General features: G+C 36.8%; 1 protein-coding gene across 1 annotated transcript; it reads right to left on the bottom strand.

The window, feature by feature from the left end:
- Positions 1–40: 40 nt before the first annotated feature.
- Positions 41–15,316, bottom strand: samsn1a (SAM domain, SH3 domain and nuclear localisation signals 1a). Its single transcript, XM_079609443.1, has 16 exons — positions 15,077–15,316; positions 10,844–10,987; positions 10,463–10,509; positions 10,283–10,320; positions 9,899–9,982; positions 7,787–7,878; positions 7,555–7,596; positions 7,031–7,127; positions 6,588–6,925; positions 3,149–3,229; positions 2,813–2,941; positions 2,211–2,316; positions 1,978–2,129; positions 1,682–1,900; positions 948–1,098; positions 41–450 (listed from the first exon to the last, which is right to left on the bottom strand). The coding sequence occupies exons 1-16, from the start codon at positions 15,098–15,100 to the stop codon at positions 347–349; spliced, it is 1,848 nt and encodes a 615-aa protein (XP_079465569.1). The 5' UTR covers positions 15,101–15,316; the 3' UTR covers positions 41–346.
- Between the last annotated feature and the right edge of the window lie 2,017 nt (positions 15,317–17,333).

Below are 17,333 nucleotides of genomic sequence, written 5' to 3'. Positions count from 1 at the left end.
ATATCAATGTGTACCTATTCCAAAATTAGAAACAAGAGAAAGCTGCAGAATAAATAATTTATTTTTTATCATTTTATAATATTATATATACAAATCATGACAAACATTTGTAAAAGTTCCTCACACACAAGTATGGTGGCACGAAAGTAATGACATCTACATTGAACAGAAAAAGGTTACATCAACACAAAGCTGAACAAAAATGTGTAAAGACAAAGCACAAGTATCTAAATAAAAGACTAACACATATTATAACAAAAGAAAACATAGTTCTGTGTCTGTTTGTAGCTTTACCAATAATTATATCAGTATAGAGAGACATTAGTTAATAACTAGTGAGTGCTTCTCAACTGTCAGGACACTCTGCTGGAATAAAACAACCCGAGTCTCTGGGACAGTCATTATCTTTGTCTTCCTCTTCATCGCCCTTCATCTCTCCCTCTCCGTCTTCTGTAGGTCAAAGCACAGAAAGGTTAAATCTCTCATACAAACTCCTGCTCGTTAATTTAATCTCTGCCAATCAAATCAGGTTTGCGCAAAAACCCAAATGAAATTAATGTTAATTAAATGGCAGTATGTCTTCCTGGTTATTATCCCACACTCATATCAGCCAGAGCAGCCCAACCATGTGCCACCTGCTCACACAGTGAGCCCACATCCAAACAGCAATTAATCCTGAAAAGGTCTGTTCCTGACCGCACAGAGCGCCATGGATTAAATTAAAACAGATAAGGTTGTGACATTCAATATTACAGGACTTACAGTCAACCTCTAGTATTTCAAAAAGGCAGAGTTTCATCCAAACACAAAAATAGACGATGCAAAGATAGCAGAATCTATGCCCTTCCTGAGGCTTGCTGACATAATGTTTCATGAGATGGACACAGAGAAAACCAAAATATGGTTTTCCCACAGCTGTCAATCAAATTGGTTGTATTGACACTTACTGCTTGTGACATAGAGGCAGTCTGACGCAGCAAGCAACTTGTGTCTGTGTTCTGGATCAGTCACATTCAGCTCAATCAAATGCCTCTCTTTCAGATGTTTGAGGTCATCTACTGTCTGGTAGCCATTCAAGAGTAATGAAGATGCATATTCCTGTGACAAAAAAAGATTTTAAACATTAAAAAGTTGCAATACAGCTATAAACTGTCCATTTAAGGACAAATTCATGGACATTTATCATGGAAATATATCAATTACATTACATTACATCTGGCCAAAAAAAGTGTGCAGTTAATTCTAAACATATGTGTCCATTGGAGTAGATACTGTATGAGCAGGCATTTTCAAATCATTCTCTATGGGAGCTGAGAGATTTTTTTTGTATGATTGATACATAGTGGTGTGTACAAAGGGTTGTCTCAAAATGTTGTGAATATATGCAAAAATAATTGTGAGTCAAGTTAAAACAAAATAAAATCAAGGGATAGTTCACCCCCAAAATGAAAATGCTGTCATCGTTTACTCGCCCTCAATCTGTTCCAAACCTGTATGAGTTTCTTTCTTCTACTGAACACAAAGAATATTTGTAACCAACAGTTGTGGGTTTGGAAAAAATTGAGGGTGAGTTTTTATTTTTGGGTGAACTATCCCTTTAAGCTTCCCCCTCGGTCTGTTTGCAATAGGCCTTGATGTTTCTATGTGTGTTCATGTGTATGTATGTCCTGTCTGGTTATACCTCTAAATGCAGTCTCTCTAATAACTCCAGAAGTGTATTTGGTCGTGGATTCTTGCACACTTTCACAGATCTTATTTTCGGGGCCTCATCCTCTTCCTCCTTCTCTTTCTCGGGCAAAACATCCACATAAATAAACTTGAAATTTCCCACTTTATTATTGAGCATTCCAGTCCATATGCCCATAGGTGGTTTACTTATGATGCTGATGATGTCTCCCACCTAAAAAAGACAGCCGACACCATTAACTTCCTGTTGGCAATTTATGTTTTAAATTTGTGCTGATTAATCCAGCTCACCTTCAGTTTGAGGGAGTCTGTATCATATGGGCTGGGGACAAAGTCTGTATGAACTTTTGCTCGTCCACAGAACTGCCCCGTGTAGGGCATTTCCTCCTCCAGTTTCAAGCTGTCTCTGTTACTGGATACATCTGAATTGCTGGTCACACCACCTGAGCCAATAAATATATAAACAAGAGTATGATTACAATGTCAAAACACTTTGAAATTCAGTCACGTGTGTGGATACTTACTGGACGAGCTCTGTCCACTGTAGAGGCTTTCTAACGAGTTGCTGGTGCGGTCTGAGCTCTTCTCTGCTGGAGTCCCATTCTCCGTTTCTCCTTCAGTGTCATCACCCTGGACCAATCAAAATATCAGTTTGGATATTCCTATGAACTATTCTGCAGATTGAATGACAGGGATGACTAGGGTAGTTTGGCTACATGGGTTCGTTTTTTTTTGGGGGGGGGGGGGGGATTATTAATAATTATTCATAATTTTTTGGTAAATTTCTGAATAATAAGGGGTATCTGGGTAAAATCTGGGTAAAAACAAAAGTTATAAATGTAAAAAAGAGATTGAAATTTAAATATATAGGCCTATAAATGTTAGCTAATAGAGATATAAACCAGTTCTATATTTATATAAGACTTATAAGCATTATAAGATGAGATAATAATAATATAAACAAGGGAGATAATACATCTTTATACTGTACATTTAAATGTGTCAACCAACCCCCAGTCTCCCCTATACACGGTTGAACAAACTGCTGATATTTTGAAAAATAATGAAAAACGGAGTTGCCTAATAGGTGTCAGTAATTATATGAGGAACTTGCATTGTGACTCACCATGTCCTCAGAGTAGGACTTGACGTGTTTCTTGCCCATCCTTTTACGCATAGTCATCGAGATGGCCTTCATCTTTTTGCCCAGACTTCCTGGTTTCTCACAGTTCTCTGCCGTGTATTCACCCTCTGCCTGTTTTGTACACAAATGAACACAATATGTTTTATTAATCCGTCTGTATATAAAAAAGTAATCCTGTCCAGTGGTCAATTAGACAATTGTAACTGATTGTTTTGCAGTAAAGGGTATAGTGAGAAGTATGTAACAAGGAAACATAGCATCATGACAGGGCTCTTTAAGAGCAGATAAAAGTGTCTCATTCATCCAAATTCTTCTTACCTCAGGTGTTCCATTTTCCTCAAGTCTGGAAGGGGAGTGTGGATTTCTGAATGCGTCAAATCTCCCAAAACTGGTGGATCGCTGTGTCAGGTAAATAAAAGAGAGAAGATTTACAACACTGTAAAAAATTATGAGATCAATAAGTTATGACAACGTATGTTTTTACATTGCTTTAACTTTTCAAAATAAGTTAAGCAATTTGCAACTTTTTTTGTAAGTTGTATAATATAATTATACTATATATAATTATAATGTATAATATAATTATATATATTTTTTTATATGTCATTAAGAAATGGCATAAACATCCAAGTTGATTGTCCTTATTTTATACCAGCAACTGTTACAGTGAATAGATATAACATCAAAGCACATGTATGTATAAAATATATATTACTTTATATAAAACAAAAATGGCCATTATAATGTTACATTTAAATCATCATTTTAATGTAAAGTTTTCAATTTGATAAAAACACTGATAGATTCCTAATCCACTCAGAGCCTGTCAGCTCTTTCACAGGAAATGACAAATAATTATCTAAATTAAAAATCCATGTAATCTCATACAAATAGCAAACTAAGTTAGATCCGACCTCGATGAAGCCATTCATACTTGTTCAGTAATGTTATGTGGTGTCAAGTTGTTGTTGTTTTGCTCCAGTGTCAGATCTACTGGGATCTTAATCAACACTTAATATGATTACCTTCAAATTATTACCATTGTTAAGATACATTAATAAAACCTACCTTAGGTTTAAGACTTTTTGGTTTGTCTGATGCATTTGAAGCAGCCCTTTGAAGCATCGCCTTGATGTGCGTTCAGTTTTTTTCGTAAAATGAAACTCTAATGTAAAACTAGCGGTTTTACTTCTCTCAGCTCCACAAGTGTATAAATTGCAATGCCTCAGCAGAACAACTGAGCACGAGAACTTCCTTAAAGCACACAGGATGTGAGCCAATGCGTGTTCGGTCTATTATCAAGGCATCAGTTTTACAGGGGAAAAACACTGAATGCTTGAGTCTGCATTTTGTGGTTTACCACTTCAGAGTCATTTCGAGTAACACAAATTCATAAGTGTACACACACAGAAAAAAAGAATTTCCATAGAGGTGCTTTTTGCATAATAAAACCCTCCTTGCACCATATCGATTTCATGAAGGCCCTCAGATTGTAGAATAAATGCAATAATCTGTGCTTCTATTGTCTTTTATATAACTTTTATGTTTATTGTCACATTCATCATTTCACATTATAGGAAAAGCTATAAATATAGTCAAGTGAAAGCTTATTAATCAATATTCCTTTGCCCAAATTGCTAAATCTGCTTTTTTTTGTATAGGGGAAGTAAGCTCCATTGCACGCAAAGGAAGTGGACCAATGCTTTTGAAATACTTCCCGTCTGCTTTCACAACTTTTAGTTAGGAATTTTTGCAAAACTGCACAACAACGAGTTTTATCTGACGTCTGTCTTACGTATTTTGTATATGCAAAGCATGTAGGTCACAGGCTCTTTATACAAATATAAGTAAGCCAAAACCAGCAACATTGGATCTACCAATGGCATGAGTTTGGGGGTGTGACTGTTTGTTTGAGCGACCAATGGAAGACGGCGAGAGTCTTCCGGAAACCTGTTTGAAAATAATCATTATTTTTGCAACTACGCTTGGCAAGTTGGCATGGCTGGAGGCACTGAAATTGAAAACTTCTCATTTAAATGAACAAAGACCTTAATGTGGATTGCTGTACGAGGCATGAACTGACCAATAGTGTTCAAGAAAACCTTACAGACAATAACAGCATAATCCAGCCGTGTGCAATCGGCCGCAGTAAAATCCAAATCCAGGATTACAGCATTATAATCTATTTCTTCCAGCACCACAAGCCTTTGGAAACAAACAGCCCTTCCTAACCTTTTATGAGAGCTTCAGTTTATCTGAGAGTGATACAGTGTAGTAGTTCACCCTTACAAGATAGCCATATGAGAATCCAGGAAACAGGATAGGATTATCAACTTTGCACTGTCTGTATATACCTTTAGAAAACACTAGAGGTCATTACCCTGAATTGTTTTAAGCGTGTGGAAACGTCACTGGTTGGCAGGCCAGGACAATCTTTGAGTCTTATATTGCAATAACAACATCGCCACTCAGCACTTGATGGGAGGTTCATATCACATGAATTAAGCTTGTATGGATTGTGTATACTATATATAGAAATTCAATTTATTTAAGCGCTTTGCAAAGGCTATGAGACTTTGAGATATATAACCAACATATATTGCAACATATATATATATATATATATATAAATAAGAGTTCAGATCCGTCTGACATGTTTTCATTTAATTAGCATTTTTTTAGGATCCTATGTTTAGGTTCAATCATTTCAAAGGTTATTAGTCCCTTATTGAAATGCCTTATTTTCAAAAATGTCACTTTAATCAATTCATTGGTATTTAACAAATTTTAACTGTCTTTTTCTGCAAAATTTCTGCAAAAGTTAATGCGTGTGCTTTTTTTTCCAAAAATCTCCACCTCTTTGGACAACAAAACATATGAAACAGTTGCAAAATCACTACAGATGCATCTGGAAACATTGCAAGTGATGACGAAAGCAGAATTCAAAATGTACCAATGAAACTGATCCACACAGTAGGGGGAGCTGTAAGTGACTGCCGCATCCGTTTCTGTCAGATGTTTACAGCAGCACAAGGAACACTGTTGTGTTTACTTGCTACTCACAAAATCCTGTCACTGTAACCATGGATAACACATGATAAAAACTTGCAGCTCGGAAATTGAAAGCCGGTTCATAAGCACACCGTTTTTCATCATATCATTTGATTCATGTCTTCTGATTGGTTTCTGTGGACTTACAGGATTTTGCTGACAAAGGGAAGTGGCGTTTATAGCGGTTTCTTGGTATTTCTGAATGGGCTGACACTGGGATTTAGCGGAAACGAGAGTATTTGATGAATGTATACTATGTGTGGAGACCATTCGCTTACTATCATCATTTTTTACGAAGGGCTTTAGCGGCTTTTGAACCGTGCGATATTCCCCCAGTATCAGCACTGGAACCATTTAACCATTTGTATCACTCCGCTTGTGACGACTATTTAAATGTTAATAAATGTTTCTTGAGCACCAAATCAGCATATTAAAATGATTTCTGAAGGATCAGGCGACACTGAATACTGAGGTAACGATGCTGAACATTCACCTTTGCCACCACAGAAATAAATTACATGTGAAAATATGTTTATATGTAGAAAACAGTTATTTAAAATTCAAATAATATTTCACAATACTACTGTTTAACAGTAGTTTAATCAAATAAATGCAGCTCTGGTGAGCATAAGAGACTTTCTTCAAAAAAATAAAAATACAACAACCCTAAACTTTTGAATGATAGTGTATGTATAAAATGACTTACATTTGGGGCACAGAAATCCACATTGGTTGTGGAACGCACCACTCCTTTGGGCAAGGAGTCTCTCTTCATGTTTTGAACGTTGACTTTATCTCCTTGACTTGGGATTCTGGATGTAGCGCAGTCACAGGTGTGGACACGATGTTCATTGTGGGGAGGCTGACAGGTGTTGTAGGCTTGTACCCAGTTTACAGCTGTTTCAGTGGGGTTACTCCAGCGATGCCTACTGGAGCGGGCTGTCTCCGTGACCCTTGACCCCTCAGCAGAAATACAGTAAGTCTCCTGCTTATGTGACTGTTGTCCAATGTCATGCTTCATTCCTTTGGCACCTTTAATGTGAGCTTTACAATAGATGTAAAATAAAAAAAATTGTCTGTCAGTGACATTGACACATCGTTGTTGCACAACATAAGTAATTGTTATTCCAAGTTAATATGCTAATTCACCTGTTGTCTCTTGTGTTGGAGTTCCTCTTTGACTGCTTTTCCTCTCTACTTTTTTCACCCTTGTCCCTCTTGTCATTTTGTCATTTTCTGTCTCAGGCTGTTAACAGACAAAATTGTTAAATGACATCGTTACATTTTAATTTTGAAGTTAGGCCTAATTTAATTCATATAAAATATATATATTTTAAACATATAAGACAAATATAATCATTTTATGCATTTTATTATTTCATTATGCTAACAATATTCTCCACAGTCTTCAGTTTTGGCCATTTTACAGCGGTCACTGGACCTTATACTGGTGAACACAAAACAAATTTAGCAGTCTCGACTGAATCTAATGCAATGTAGGCAGAGGGATTACATGGGCAGAACGTGCCCCACACCCAACCATCTGTACAGACACAATCAACCACAATACCCTTTTTGGGGACAACTGTTGTTCCGGCCCCTATGAAATACATGACGATCAGTTACATTCCAGCTGGCACAAAACCACCTGGGTGGACAGGGTTTGAACTCACCATGTCATTCTGTCTGCTGCTTAGCTGGTTTGGATTACACCCCTCATAATAGACAAATGTAGCAGTAAAAGAATGAAAAATGTAAACAGAAAAAGTAATGCAAAACATGTATGTGTGTGATATGTATGTTGATTGATAGAGAAAAGGAGAAAATGCGACATTTAAAATATATTGTTTCCGTGAATATTGTTTTAATCTCGATAATGTTTAAAACAAAATGTCGGTTTCTGACCTGGACAGGCTTCTCTTGCTGTATGTTTCTTGAATTGGTCTTTCGGTCTGCCATTTTCTGGCTTTCAGCCCTTCTTACAGCTCTCACTATATCTGAAATGTAAACACATTAATTGAATTAGTAAGCAATAGTACTTAGCAACCAAGTCACTATGAATATTTAGCTTTTTATTTAGTCATTTATTTTATTAGCAGACGACTTCGGTACATAAAACCACGACATTACAGAATCTCTGACAAGATTAAAAAAATAAGGTTAACCAGAGCAGAGCTCAAAATAGCACATTCCGTATGAGAAAAGTTATGTGGCTTTGCACCTCATTTCCTGTTTTGCTTCTTCATGTATTTTGACGAGGGGAAATACCGGCAGGATATTTTACTGCGCTTAGTCAAGGAAATGTTGTGCATCCATACAGACAGGTTCAACAACATTATTAGCTTAAAATGAAGTTGCACCACCATTTGAAATTCAGATTAGTGTAGGCTAACAATCTTTTCATCATCTATTAAAAATAATAAACCACATTTGACATTAGTTAGATTATGTTACACTAATCAGGAAGACGTGGACAGAATGTATGCAACAAATGGGTAGTTGACATAAAATACATGTGTGAAGTTGACATGTCCTGCTATACTCCAGCTAAAACCATTTAGGAATTGGCTTATTCTTTAATCATCATTATGCATCTTTTATGAACATTAAAAAAATATGAAATGAGAGATTACATGGAATGTTTGTACTTTTACTTTCTGTATTCATTTCTGTGTCACACCACAGGAACATTTAAAAGGCAAAAGGACGATTCCTTGGCAGTAAAATGACAAAGAAACGATGACCAGCTATGAAATATCCACTTTTCTCCTATATACATTTAAAGGTAGGGTAGGCAATTTCAGAGAGGCTACCAACAACAAGCTATCTTTGAAAGTATAAGATCCCTCCCTCCCTTCAGAGCGTCTCCAAAGTCACATCTCGTCCAAACCACATGGACACGTACAGCCAGAGCAGAGTCTGCAAAGCGACACGAGCCGAGAGGTGGCGTTAAATGACCTACAATAATAATGAACGTAAACAGAGCTCTTACTTGTGCCACCTGACTGCTAGATTCATTTCTGTGCTGATATAGAAACGCATTAATCCGAGTCTGATGACGTGAACTGCTCTGAGTAGAATGCAACGGGTTGCCATTTCTCAATTACGGTAATCATGACATGACGTGAATGCAGCATAAGCTCGTTTTGGTGCAGGAGGAACTGTGAAAGGTGCACTCGGTGCGTGTCTAAAAAAAAGTTGCTGCCTCCATTTCTGTTGTTAAGATTGCCGTACAATCAACTTGGATGTTTAAGTCATTTCAACTTAAATTGCATTAAACTGACTTAAAAAATTAGTTGGATCTTGTAGGTATAACTTATCAAAATAAGTTAAGCAAATTGCAACTTTTTTTATGAGTTAAAGTAATGTAAAAACACATGTTGTTATAACTTATTGATCATTTACTGTTTTACAGTGAGAGCTTCATGCCATTGAACATGCTGATGATGTGTGATGTCTGCAAAGGTATGTAAATACATATGGTGACAGGCAGATAGGACATCTTATCATTGCACTGGACTTTTTTTGGTCCTGAGACTTCCACCGAAAATATATTTCAATTTTGTAAAATTTAGACGACTTCTATTATTGATTGCTATCAGGATGTGATGAGAGTTTCAACCAGTATAAGAAAAAGTGTTCATGAAAAACATTGCCTACCCTAGCTTTAATCTAAAATCTTGACTGTTGATTTAAAAAGTCCATGACACATTTTGTCAACTACCCGAGTACTTTGTCATTGAAAGTCCTCAGTGCCCTAAAGTCCAGTGCCCTATTTACAATTAAGACCCTGCTGATTCTTAATTAATCCCACGCAGGACAAGCAAGTGCTTTAAGTGAGCTGATGACTGCACAACACTGTGGGTGTGTTGTACCCACTCTCCATTCACTGTGAATGGGATTTGACGCAATAAGGGTTTCTGATTGGCCAATGTTAAGCGGCTGTTGCTTGCCTGTGTGTGTCTTCTAAATGAAATCTAGTCGGGCTTAACCTACAAATCCTCAGAGTGGTTTTACCTTCATTCTGATTGTTCCTCAGGAGGACTAAATCTTCCTGCTTTTTGGCAGCCGGCCAGCCAGAATTAGTGCAGATGGTATTATCTGCAGGAGGGAAACCACAACAATTAGAGATTTATTCATTTAAGGTCCACCAGTGTCCCATGCTTTTACTTTTTTCACTCTGGAAATCTTGATTGGGAGGAAGTAAATTTAGACAATCTTGTTTGTCCTGTCATTCATGTATATAAGGATCTGATAAACACTGTAAAACCCTTTTTCTTTGTTTGCCTGTCAGTCAAGCTAGTTTCTTTATTATGAGCGTGAAAGGACAAGAACAACAAGGGTGTATTATTGCAGCTTGGTCATGTGATGCATAAGAAATACTAAATATATATCACATACCTAAAGCATCATTTTCAGAAACAGACTTTGGTAGTGACCTGAAAGTTGACAAGACAACATTTAATAAAATACAAATATGCAGAGAGAGTTTACATTTTGCAATATGTCGCTATATGGAAGCCACACGGGCCCTTTCACTTTTACTTTGACTGGAAGTTCAACTTTTTTTTTTAATCTCACCTTTGTTTCTTTTTTCTAGTGTTGTCTGAATTGATTTGAGAAATTTCCTGAAAAATAAATACAGTATGAGGCAGTATAGTGATACATTATTGTATATATTTATGTGAAATGTATTAATATGAAATCGCATGCATGCATATGTTGACGTGTTCTCAAGAATGCGCAAGCCTAACATTCCAGGTTTCTCTTTCACAAACAGACCTGAAATAGATGTTAATATATTTCCATATGGTTTCAGTATAATCAGTTAGCAGCAGCCTTTATTTTAATGGAAGCTCATGATGTCCACAGCACTGTTATAGCGTGCATCCAGATGGCTGATACATTTCCCATGACAGTGCAGTATGCATGCAACATTCCAGCAGTCATTTGTGAAGTTACCATGGAGATGGAACGCCCTGCGCTCTTCCAGTTGGTGGTGTCATCTAAGAGAACAGCTGGACTGTGGGACCTGCTGGGGATGGTGTACACCTGAGCCTCACAGGACTCCTGCACGGCCTCGTACAGGCTGTCCATCGAGCCCTCCTACAAAACAAACATGTCACTTACAAGCTGTGCTGCTAATAAGCTAATAACGTTAAGTACACTGTACTTATTGCAAGGGTCTTCATCCCCTTGGTGGACAGAGACGGACTTGTTAGTTACAAAATACCTAATCACAGACAATAGTCTTATAGTCTTAAAGTATGTCAGTCCCATTGTTTTGTCTCAAGATGCAAACAAGTAATGTTTTTTCTAAAGCATGTTTATAACAGCTACTTAAATGTCCTTATTGAACTAAGGCCTATAATCCGGGCTTAAGCTAAGCCAGGTCTGAGTGTTGCATTTTAAGCCTAGCCTTTTTTAACAAGAATATGGTATTTTATTAATACAAGTAATATATTAATATATTTGCATATATTGTTATACAAAAAAAAACATACATAATATGCACACTTTAATTTCACTTTCTCAAATGTGAAAATTTTTGCTTAATTTAAGCTTCTCAACTTTAACCTTGGTTTAAACGAAGTACATGCTGTATTTTAGTTTAAAGCAATGTTTTGAACAAAAATTAGTTTGAGATCAAATAATTAATGTCTTACAACCACCAATTCCACTAAGAGTCACAGACCCCATTGAAGACCCCACAGACCCTGATTTATAGCCTAGGTTACACGACAACGTTCACATGGATCTGTGAAAACGACTAAAAATGCTGTATTATGCATGCCAGGCCAGTAGTTGGCGACTTTGTAAAGAAACATGGTAACACTTTACAATAAGGGTGCACTAATAAGCATTAATTCACGCTTAACTAATGCACAGATAATACTGAATTAATTTAGCCTATTACTAATGATTATTTAAGCTATTCATTAATGATTGCCTCATTAGCAACTAATGAAGAGTCTGTCTGGTTAATTATTTCATATATTAATTGTTATTAATTAAATATGTAATTGTGGATTAATTCCATAATCACTTATTTTATTAACTAATACTGTTAATTAATTTGTTAATTACCACAATGAGCCAAAGCCTTATATTTCAACTTCCAGATAATACAGGTAAACTAATATGCATTAATACATTATTAATTACAGCATTAGTGGTGTGTCAATTACTACAATGTTTTTGGAAACCAGTGTTTAATAAACATCTTTTATAAACTCTAGTGATGGTCATTAATGATTAATTAATCATTAGCTAACAATCATTATGTTGTGACTTTACTTATTGAGGCACATCATTATTAACTCATCATCTAGTAATTGTAGTAATTGACACTCTACTAATGTTGTAATTAATAATGTATTAATGCATATTAGGCTCATTGTGGTAATTAACAAATTAATGAACACTATTTATTAATAAAATAAGTGATTATGGAATTAATCCACAATTACATATTTAATTAATAACAATTAATATATGAACTAATATATTAGACAGACTCCTCATTAGTTGCTAATGAGGCAATCATTAATGAATAGCTTAGATAATCACTAGTAATACATTAATTCAGTATTATCTGTGCATTAGTTAAGCATGAATTAATGCTTATTAGTGCACCCTTATTGTAAAGTGTTACCAGAAACATTACACGCATATAGACCTTATTCACAGCAGCGCCAGATTTTATTCTTAAAGGGAATAAAAGGGAGGCTGTGAGGGATAGAAATGCATCTTCAGTGGGTTGTACAGTTATTTCATGTGTTTTTCAATTGTTCTGACGACGAAACACCGCAAAAATGTGAAAAAATTATTCTGAGTGATCTAGGAGCTTTATACAGCGGATGCCCTTGAAAACACAATAATGCCGGGGACACACATAACGACTAGCTGAAACATTCCATGACTGAACTGAACACACTTACAGACTGTTTCAAACGACTGGAGCAGATTTTAAACACAGACTGTAAACACCGATTGAACGCAATTGTCTCTGACTCTGTCTCTAGTCGTTAAGTGTGTCCGCGGCTTTAGTCTTTCCCTCACAGCTTTCAAACCTGTAATGGCCCTGCTTTGAATAAGGTTTATAGACTGAACACATAATACGCATGGGCATGACATTTTTGTCCATTTTCAAAAGTTTGCGTTTTCAGGCACACAAAACGAGATGGTCCTCACTGCAGAACACGAAATCCAGGGGGTTTCCTCCCACCTTACATATACCTTAACCTACCCATCTCCAGCCCCTGATCCCTAAACCCAGTGGTGTAGTCTACGTGATACGCAGGTATACGCCGTATACCCACTAGGAAATGCCAAGTATTTCCGTATACCCACTAAAAAAAGCGTGAGGATACGTAACAACTTCGTTTTGTGACAGAACTTTCACACTTTCATTCATAAATTCACCGCGTCTGTGTTTGCAATGGACACAGATCAAATCGCGTGAATATTAAAAACTAAAAGAGACTGCAGTTGTTCAACGCGTCTCTGGGAATGAGCGCTCAATGTGTGCTCTACTACACACACACACTGAAGCAAGCGCGTGCTTGTGTCAGCGCTTCACTGTAGCTATGAGGACATGATGTAGGCTACACATGACACATGAACTTCATCACAGAGCTGCTATGAGAGTCACTTCATGAGAATTTCACCATTTCATTTGATAAAACTATCGTCATTCATTCGTATCATACACACACAGAAACTGTAATGTCTTTACGACAACCTGTCAAAATAAAAGTTCGGTATAAACTCAAAGAAATTATGAAAGAAATTGCACAGTAAAATGTACTGTAAAATAATAACAATGATGAAATCTATTAAAACTTATTTTAAAAAGGAATATCACACAAGTTTTTATAAATGTTTTAATTTAAACAGTAAACTTGCCAAAACAATAACACAATTTTCTTTCAAAAGCACCATTTCTAAAAGTAAATTTGTATTTGTGACTATATTGTTTTATTTTTATTTATTTTATTGTCAGCTGATAAAACCTGTGCTTCAGGGACCATATTCATATAACATCTAAGGCTAAATGTAGGCTAGCTCTTAACTGGCTGAGTTAAATGGTGATTAACACTAAACAGTAGAAAATCAGTCCAGTCTCCTCAGCTGTAAATGTCATTGGCTGTTAAAGTCTTGTGTTGCTTATAAATTGACATGTTGATAACACTTAGTCTCATAATGCTCTCAATTACATACTGTATGCATTAGTGAGTGTGGTGGTGCTTATGGGGTGATGAGACGGGTTAGTATGAGACGGGTTAGGCGGCGGGGGGGGGGGGGGGGGTGCGGGGTGCTGGGGTCACAGTATACTCACTACAAAAAACTAGACTACACCACTGCCTAAACCCACCCCTAAACCCATCTCCACCCCTTAGATCTGGATCCAACTCCGCCCCCTGGATCTCATGTACTGCAGTGAGGTGCTACTGCACAAAACGGCAATGTTGTGTAAATGATCGGCCAAAACGCATAATCACTTTGCGTTTTGTCGTGTAAATGGCCCCTATATAGTGCATTTGAGTGCAAATCCATTTGCGCAAAAGATAAAACAAACAACCAGAAGCATTATATTGCTTACAGAAAATCAGAGCAGCGTAAATTCAGTGACGCAATACCACCAATCCTATTGCACAAAACAACATCTGGCAGAGAAATGTTTTACCAACACTGTAAAAAAAGTTGTCTGTCTTAAATTTTTGAATGTTTAAGTAATTTCAACCTAAATTGCAAAAATGGTGAACAGAAAAAAAAATAGTTGAATCTTGTATAACTTATAACAAAAGTTTGAAAATTGCTCAGTGTAAAAATGAGTTAAAGCAATGTAAAAACATATGTTGTTACAACTTCTGATATATTTTTTTTACAGTGAATGTTTTTGTTTTATAAATAAAATAATTAAATAAATAATTCTAATGAAATTGAATGAGATATTGTGATAAATAGTTTCTCTTTAATGCAAGAGCTACAAATGTAAGCCATAATACACAACACACTGACTTGACTTCTTCACTAAGGAAGCAAAACTAAGGCCCTCCGAAAGCAGCTAAAGCATGGTTCCTGATCTTCATGCACTGTCACATGTTGCCTTTGAACCCTCCAGCAGTTCATGTTTCATCCACACACAGTCAAGCAACAAACCACAGAGAAGAAAACAGAATCACATCTTACCAGAGAGAAGCAGAAGAGATTCATTCTGGGAAGTATGGTTTCTTTCCAGTGCCCACAGCATAGGATGAACAATGGGACGAGGCAGGCAGACAGAGAGCAGAGTGCTTAGTGTTCCAGACTGCCTACTGCTCCACAGATTAATACTGAATGACATCCTTTCTCTAATCCAATAGATGTGGAGGACCATTACCACTCCAGGCAGCCCCTCTATCAAGTGCTGAGCTTGTTAATGCTGATGTTGTTTACTTACTAGAGAAGTGGGTTGAGAGCTTTTGTTTGGGCTATGACGGAGTCTATGGAGTAATTTACTGTTAAAAATGTGATCCAGAGGCATCCTGTCTTTACACAGGCATGTAAAAGACTAAAGCTCTGAGCATCTCTGATGCAGATTTGGTTCTGTGTAAATTAAAATGTCATTTTCATTTAACATTATTTCTGAAATTATTATTTGTGGATGCTCCATTCACATACTTCAGGCCAATTCTTGTAACTAAAAAGAAACTTTTTATATTTAATATTTGATTACTGTATAACATATTTTAGAAATATTTTATTTAGCCATATGTTCCCTAAAATATAAGTAACTTGTTTATTAAACTATGTATGTAAATGTATGTGTGTGTAATGTATACACAAAAAGGTATAGTACCAGGATGCTAGTACCTTTTTGCCTTCAGAACTTCTTAAATTGTTTGTGGCATTGATTCAACAAGGCGTTGGAAACATTCCTCAGAGATTACATATTGACGTGATAGCATCACACAATTGCTGCAGATTTGTCGGCTGTCGCATTCATGATGCAAATCTCCTTTTCCAACACATCCCAATTAATAGGCTTGTTTGAGATGCGCCTTGCCTCGCCTGAAATGTATGCGAGAGTAGGCGGCTGCAGTGAGGGGAGGAGTGAAAAAAGCGCGGGCAAGCCGGACAGTTCTCTCTTCTCACAGTGGATCTGACACCTGTGAGATCAAAGATGGACATCGCGGGATTCACGCTCGTGCACAGTGTTGCTAATAAACTGGATGTAATTTAAGTTCTGTTGCTTAAATATGAAAATAAATATAATGAACAAGACACCCAAATCACTTGTTAGGCTATATAATCCCATTCCAAATACGTGTTTATCAATCTTTTTTTTTTCTTTAATACATGTGTTTATATATAGCCTATATATTTTAATTACATAATCACATAATCCATATAGAGATCGCACTGTCAGAGAGTTTGGGAATATTCACAGATCATTTATACACATAAAACATGATTATCAGAGTTTTAATATCAAACATTTTAAAAGAGAACATTACATCATGGTTGTTTAAACCAATGAGCATTAAGCTGTGTCGTCAGCAAGTCGTTTCCCATCATGCTTTTGATCCGCGCAGTCGGTGGAGAGCAACTGCGCGCAACTGCAGAATCCGACAGGTGTGCCTTGCGCTCGCGAGAGATTTTTGACATACGTCAGCATGACATCAGAGCCAGGCGGAACGCAGTCGGACACATTTCTAACCGGCATGCATCTCGCGGTGATCACCGGTGATCGGTTCTGCGCAGATTTTGCTCATCTCAAACAAGCCTATTCTATTGGATTGCGATCTGGTGACTGAAGGCCATTTGAGTTAACGTTAGTCAGAAGATGGAAACACTGGTCATAAAGGGTTGGAGTTAGCAACAACATAGAGCTGCACGATTAATCGAAATCGCACTTAAATCTATTTGTTTTATAAATCGCGATTATGAAATCGCAAAGGCTGCGATAATTTTTTATGCGCATCTTGTCATTGATGTAACGTTATGGCTCTGTAAACGCTGCTCCATCTAAAGCCCCGTTCACACCGCCAGCGATTTTGTCGCTGTGTGTCGCTAGTCTCTGTACTGTGAAGTCGCTTGTGGGCGTTGGTAGTGCTGTCGCTCTAATGTTATTGGTTGACTGGACGCCTGGCCATATCTATACTAAATACCATCACAAGTGATAACTAACTTTATATTATTTTAATTTGACTAGAAATTATAGGCTCAAAAGAAACAGTATGCTGCTGGGAGAGTGTTTTTATATTCCCATAGCAGTGTCCAGTGGATTAAATCATTTACTAGATTAACGATCGATCAAGCAACAAATTAAACTCACTCATACGGTCATGAATGATTAAAACGTCATTCGTATTTGACAAATAATACAGTTTCTTGTCTCTAATAGTCAACACAATGCAGGGGAAACTGTAAAGTGAACTGCAGCAGTGCTAAACTTGCATCAAAA

This window comes from Phoxinus phoxinus (genome assembly GCF_949152265.1).
Source record: "Phoxinus phoxinus genome assembly, chromosome: 4".
NCBI lineage: Eukaryota > Metazoa > Chordata > Actinopteri > Cypriniformes > Leuciscidae > Phoxinus > Phoxinus phoxinus.
This window is presented reverse-complemented; position numbering and strand designations above follow the sequence as displayed.